The 6988-nt window shown below is 39.4% G+C and overlaps 1 protein-coding gene across 1 annotated transcript in view; it reads right to left on the minus strand.

Annotated features, from left to right (window-relative positions):
- The window catches only part of LOC132172233 (uncharacterized), a 5042-nt gene extending 950 nt beyond the window's left edge, over positions 1-4092 (minus strand). Inside the window, exon 1 of the mRNA XM_059583695.1 lies at positions 3133-4092. Coding sequence (XP_059439678.1) covers positions 3133-3969 — 837 coding nt within the window. The 5' untranslated portion in view covers positions 3970-4092. The remainder of the gene's footprint in view (positions 1-3132) is intronic.
- Between the last annotated feature and the right edge of the window lie 2896 nt (positions 4093-6988).

Genomic DNA, 6988 nt, shown 5'->3' on the forward strand with positions numbered 1-6988 from the left:
ATATTCTTTCTTCCATTTCACTCAACAACTGTTGAACTTTACAGTACACATGTGGATGAGGATCTCTAGCTCTCCCCATTTTGATTAGAGAAATGCTCTTTTTCATTCTCCTCACCATCTCCTCTCTCTTGTATTATTTTTTATTTTTTTGAAAGAATCAAGATGTTGAAAGAAGGAAGATGGTGAAGAGATGGTGAGGAGAATGTGTCGTAGCAACTCTCTTTTGATTAATCCATATCAACTTTTATTAACTTATATATTTTATGTATTTCAGCTTACGTATGTTAAGCCTCTGTTTGTTTTCAAGCAAAGTAGTTTTATATGGCGGTTTAAGAAGAAAAGGCTTAAATTTAAAAAAAAATAAAAGACATCAAACACAAAAAATACAAAAAAAATTGCAAGATAAGAGTACCTTGGAGGATTTGATGTAGTGGGGAGGAAGAAGAGAAGCAAGCTTGAAGGAAAGGCTTTTCATTTGGATTCTTCTGTTTCTCTCCACCATCTTTCTGTCAAGCTTGGACGCCTCACTGCTGCTACTGATCTTCTTCATCGATTTCCCTCCCCTCTCCCTCACACCAACACAAAGCATATATATATATATAAAAGCAAGAGACAAGAGATTGATCTATCAATCTATCAGTAGTGCCCCTGAAAGCAAATGAAATGGGCAAGAGATAGGAAATTTATAAAGCCGTAAGTCTTTGATATATATATATACAGTTTGATTTGAAAGTTGAAGGTAGAAACAAAAAGCAATCGAGAGCGCGCATGTGAACGTTCTGTGGAAGGATCCCTTGTCAAAAGCCCCCACAGGGTCAAGCATGATACATTGAATTTCCTAGGACTCCATTTATTTTCCAGCGTGGCTTCTTCTGGTTTGGTCTCCCTTTCCTACGTTAATTCTTGTTTTCTCGGTTGTTTTCGACTCAGTAGGCCCGCATCCACGCTTGCACCGACCATATTACGGCTTCGTTTGGCAACAGCCTTGGCCTAAATACTGTTCATATTTTGACTAGTTGACCATCAATATTTCACCCCCAATCCCCATATTGCCCTCAACTTTCTCTACAAACTTTTTGAGTTTTTTTCTCTGAAAATCCCCAAAGCACATATTAGGCGCACCTCCCCTGCGTGAGATCCTCAACTTTTTGATTTTTTTTTTTGCTTAAAAATCCTCAAAGCACCGAAACAGAGTCCCTCCCCTGCGTCAGTTCCTTCACTTTCCGATTTTTTTTGTGTGACTAAGAAGTGAGGGATTGGTGTGTTGTTGGGCTCTGCCTGTGAGGCTTTAGGCTTTAGCTTCAACAACCAGACAATATTGTCGGTGGGGGGATCTGTAGCTCCTTGAGGACGATATCGTCTTCGGTCTCGCCCAGCACCTTGACGGATAAGAGGAAGCCCTTGAGGCCGAGGGCGCAGAAGTGGCGGGAGTCGAAGGGGTCGCGGCGGAGGCAGGAGAGGAACTCGGGCGCGGCGTCGTATTGGAAGATGCAACGGGCGGAGGAGGCGCTGTAGAGGGAGAGAGTGGAGGGACCGTTGATGGCTGCGAGGAGACAGGAGTCGGGCCGGGCCTGGACCCAACAGAGGTCCTGGATGCCGGGTTTTGATGCGGAGTCGGTCTCGAACCAGAGAAGCGGGGATTGGGAGCGAAAATCGAGGATGCAGATGCGTCCTTGGCGGTCGGCGGCGGCGAGGAGGAGATGGGACGATGAGGGCTCCATGGAGAGGAGGGCGCGGCGGAGGGGGAGAGGAGTCCAGCAAACAGAGGTGACGAATGGCGAGAGGGAGTCGGAGTTGGAGCTGGAGGGTGAAACGGGAGGTTTTATTTTAGGGTGAGAGAGAAGCTTGACTCGTGAAGGAGAAGGACGGAGATGGAGAGAGAGCTGGAGGAAAAGAGAAGCTGCAGAGATTTTGGGCTGAAGGGCAAAAGTGTTATTTCACATTAAGAAAAGGACAAAAACAGTGTTTAGGCCAAGGTCATCCCTGTTGCCAAACACCCCCAAAAGTAGACATTTGAACAAGGAGGTCTTTGGAAATGTAGACGAGAGAAAAAAGTCCTTCATAGAGGAGATCCAGTCCATTGGTTTTTTAGAAGAGGACAGGCCTGTTGTAGAAGAGGATGTCCACCTATATCTCTCCTAACAAGGCATTGATTCCAAAGCCTTGTATCCTTCAACTCATCAGGTTAAGTACAGTTACAAGTTTCAGGCTTTCTATCACAAGGCTCTCAATAGGGCCGATAATGTCATCTCCAACAACCTAACACCATGTTTTAACGAAGAGGAAAAACAAAAACAATAGCAACATTTATTTATTTTTTTCTATCGATGTATGAATACTATATTGCTTGCTCTAGAAGTAGCAGGGATATCTAGTTTTGCTGATTCACACTGGCCATATTGTACTTAAACAAAGAAAAATATTAAACTGATTAGCTCTTAATAAACCTTCAGCACTGACGTAAACCCAACAAACTTACGATTCCAAAGAATTTATGCAGGCTAAATCCACCTTCTTCCTCTACAATATAACAAGATAACAAGGCTCATTCGCACAAATGTAGTATTGTGAGCTTAAGTAAAACAGATATCTTGGTTGTTTTACACATAGAAGGTGGCAAGCACTGCTCAATTCAATTGCAAGAGGCCAACAGCAATATTCTCAAATGAGAAATGCTTCTTTGCATTATGGCGTCCATCTCGCCTACAGTAAAATCAGTTGTTTTTTTTTCTTCTTTTTTTTTTAATTAATGATAGATAGAGCATGCCAACTCAGCCGCGAAATGGACCCCAAAATGCAAAGAAGCATTTTTTCTTCTCAAATATCAGTCACGATAATGTCAAATAGTTTACTCACCCTAATTTATACGTCGTAAACAAGTTCTATCAACCTAATTCTTAGTAGGTGTATTCACAATCCTAGAAAAGCCACATTCATAGCTACAAACAAAACTATATTCCCCAACTAGTACCAAGTAAAAATGGTAGGTGGGAGGGTTGTAATTGTGTTGATTTCCAGAAGTTGATCTTCTGGAGAGAATTGTAATTGTGTGTTGGTGTTATATAATTTTTTCATTCATCCAAAGATCTATATATGAATTTAGGTATTTAAGACCAAAAACAAAGCACTCACCTTCTTCCTGCAAAATTTGAAGAGCGGATTCAGATACCGCGCACACTGCTTAAAAGTGGCGACCATGGACTTCCCCTTGGCCGTCCGCTTCTCGGAGTCGGCCATCTCATCCAATTCCTGGTTCCACTCATTCAACAGCCTCTTGAAGAACACCAAAATCTTATCCTCCTCACATAACTCCTCAAAATTCGCCTTCATTCGCTTTGAATCCTTATCCACCGCATCGGCGCCGCTCGAACCACCGTCGCCGCTCAACTCCTCTTCCCCGCCTCCTCCGTCCCTGTCCTCCACCTTTCCGTCGTCGCTCTTGTGCCTCTTCCTCTCGCTCAGCATCCCCGATCTCTGCCGCTTCCTCAGCTCCGCTATGTCGCGCAGGAAATCGTTCGTTTGCCCCTCGGTCATGTCGCTGTCAACCTCGAACGCCCCAGCCTTGAGCACGAACTTCAACCGGTCGAGCCGGGCCTCTTCGTCCTCCCCGAAGAGCGTGATCGGCTGCTTCAGGAATCGGAGTCTGCGGATCACCTCTTGTCTGGGAAGGACGAGATTGTCTATGTTCTGCTCGTCGGTGAGGGATTTGGAGGCGGTAGATGTCGAGGCCGATGACGCGGCAGTAGAGTTGTTGGTGGTGGCGGTAGAATTGTTGGGATTCGAGGCGGTTGTGGTGGTGGAGGTGGTGGATTGGCGGTGGGCTTTGGCTTGGAGCTCAAGTTTCTCTTGCTCGCGGAGCTTCTGGATCTGTTTCTGTTCGATCTCGGAGCGCTTGAAGACTCGCCTGCCACCGGTGTTCTCGGCGAGGGACTGGCGCTTCTTGAGGAGTTCCTGCTTCAGGAGGTCCATCTAGGGTTTTTCTCTGATCTAGGGCTTGTTTGAATTTCGATGATGATGTGGAAGAAGAAGATGAAGCGGATATGGAGGGTGTTGAGGTTCGGATAATAATTAGGTTTTATTTCTGTTCTGGATAATAAATTAATATGTTGATGAATACGATTCTATTCATCAAGGTATTGCATTGTACCAAACGAAAGAATGAGATTATGTAGTTTATTTCAGCGTTACAACCAAACAAAAGAATATGACTAGCTAATCTATTTCCAGTAGTAGCTAATCTCAGTGGTAGCTAATCCTATTCCAATGGACTAGATAATCCGCGAACAAAACGAGGCCTTAATTTGCTCAAAGGAATTGATACATGCTTAATGAGAAGTGTTAGACTTATAAATAAATTTTACAGAAAATTTTTTATAAATTAATGTGGCATAATATGATTAGATTTTTTAAATTTTGAACTTATCTTATATCTAATCATGTTATATCACATCAGTTTATAAATTTTTTTTTGTAAAATTTGTTTGTAAGCATAGTATTCCTCCGTGCTTAATTCTTATTCCACTTCCATGCTTAGTAGGAATCAAGTTCCGAGATGGAGATTTGGACCCGAAACCAATTTCTAGCCAAGGTGATCGATCATTAAAAAAAAAAAAAAATTGATTGATCCTTACTATATCATATTTTTAGGATTTTCAAAGCCCCTAAATAACTGTGTAAGCCTATAAAAAAATCTTTTAACTTAACCTGTAACACCCCCCTCTAAGTTAACCAACCTATAGTTAACTTGGAGTGTCTCCTTAAGACTCATTCACTAAGTAAATAAGTCACAAGGGATTTAACTAACAATCACAACAGAAGAATTCTCAACTTAAATTAAGATAACACATCTAAATAAATCCATTGTTCAATGATTATCCAGAGCAAAAACTAAATCTTCCAAAATAATTAAACTTAAGTCAAACCATTACAATCTTAAATATCCTCAAAACATCAATATCAAAAGAAACTCTAAAGTAGGTAAAGTCTCAATCATCATAATCAATGTTAATCTTAACCATATAAATAAGATAAATAACATTGACCAACTCGCATTGAGCATCATCGTCACAATGCTCCCACATGTTCTGTAGGCACTCGAAATCTAAAGCCTCAAAAGAGGATTCTGACTATATCCTCCACAAATACAAATCATCTCTACGGCATCGCCATCTAGTTCCTGGCTAGCTACGAAACACAATTGTGTTCCACAGGTAGAAAATACATCAAGTGTAAGTCCACCACATGAAGATAGTCACATAATTTGTGAACTCATGATTTTGCACAAAAGGTTTATTCCATACTAAAATGTAACATCGTGTAAGACATGATAATTCTGATAATACCATCATAGCTCAACTCTATATGGTGTATTCATGCCCTTACCCCTTATTGTTAGGATTTGCGTGTTCTCGAAAGAACCTCGGGTACACACAAGTGCCCCGATGTGTACAAACTAGCAGTCATTATCACATAGTCTGATTGAATTTGACCCAGTTACCCATATTGCTAACGATGCTGTATATCATAACCATTATGCGTATATGGCTGCGCATGGTTAATCAGCTGGCCTCTTAAATCTAATGACAAATCATAACTTAAACTGGACCATATAACATTGTTCATTTAATGGTAGCCCATGACACGAGGTTTTGTCTATTGAATGCACATGTCTTCACTGTACTTTACATGCGTGCAAGACATTAAATACTTACACGAACTTCAATTTATCTCGTAATCACAATTACATCATATGCACAAATAAAAGAGTTCATATATTCATAAAATAGACTTCACGCAATAAAAGCCATGCATTTTTTTTTTTCTCATTCGCATTAGAATAATATGCTAAAACAATGTCAATCACATAACAATATTCATGTGAGATTTACTCACTTGAATCATGGGGACAGTCCTCAAAACCAACATCGAACTCTCCAAGATGGATTTATGCAAAGACTAATGTTAGACAACTCTCTCGGAAGTCGGAACAAAGACGTTGACCTAAGATCTAAAAACTAACAAAATAGGGTTCTAAAAAGGGGTTATGATTGATTTTGGAGGGGTTATGATCGATCATGCTGAGGGAGAGATCCTGTTAGAAATCATCATTACTTATCAAACATACTTGCTATGGTCTCAACTCATTAAGATAATATAAACAAAACACAAACACTTAATAAAATTCAAGAACATAACCCTAATAACACTAACTTACGGTAAAAGATAATTTAAATGATGAATAACAATGAAACTAATCATCTTACTAACATTGTGGAGCTTAGAAACTTCCCAAAAGCGATCTCAAACTAATGAAGCAAGTCCCTCTTTTTACAACAACACTAATGAAATCTCTCAGAACCTTGAAATTCATGCATTTGTATTTGGTGAAGGCTAATAAGGTATTTATAGACATTACGGCCGCGCTAGGACTCCAGAAAATCCTAAAATCTCATTATGACGTAGGAGAATTAGTCTTGAAAAACGGAGGATCAATCCTAAAGGTGAAGTGTAGATACAATGATTTTTTTTGTTTGTTAGCAAAAAATATTTCAGTTTGATTAAAATTAAAAAAGGAAAAGAAAAAAAGTACAATACATTTTCAAACTACCATTCCTTTATCAATGTCCTTCCAAACTATCAATTGTGTCAATACTTTTTTTAAACTACTAAAAAATTGTTAATGTCTTTAATAACAATAATACCTTCATAAAATTAAAAAAAAAAAATCTTAAAGTTATATATAGAAAACTATTTTTTTAAAATCTAAACAAAAATGAAAAAAATTAAAAACCAAAGGGGTGGCTCCCTATTTTTTTCTAATTTTTTCTCGAATTTATAATGATATTTTGTCTTATTGAAAATTTTTTAAGGTTATTATTTTTTTTTTCGGCTTTCGGGAGGACATTAACATTATTTTAATATTTTAAAGAGAACATTTTAGGCCGAAATACCTAATCTAACGGCCTTCTATACGTTAAAGACCGGGGCT

The sequence above is a fragment of the Corylus avellana genome, chromosome ca2 (assembly GCF_901000735.1).
Source record: "Corylus avellana chromosome ca2, CavTom2PMs-1.0".
In the NCBI taxonomy this organism is placed as follows: Eukaryota; Viridiplantae; Streptophyta; class Magnoliopsida; order Fagales; family Betulaceae; genus Corylus; species Corylus avellana.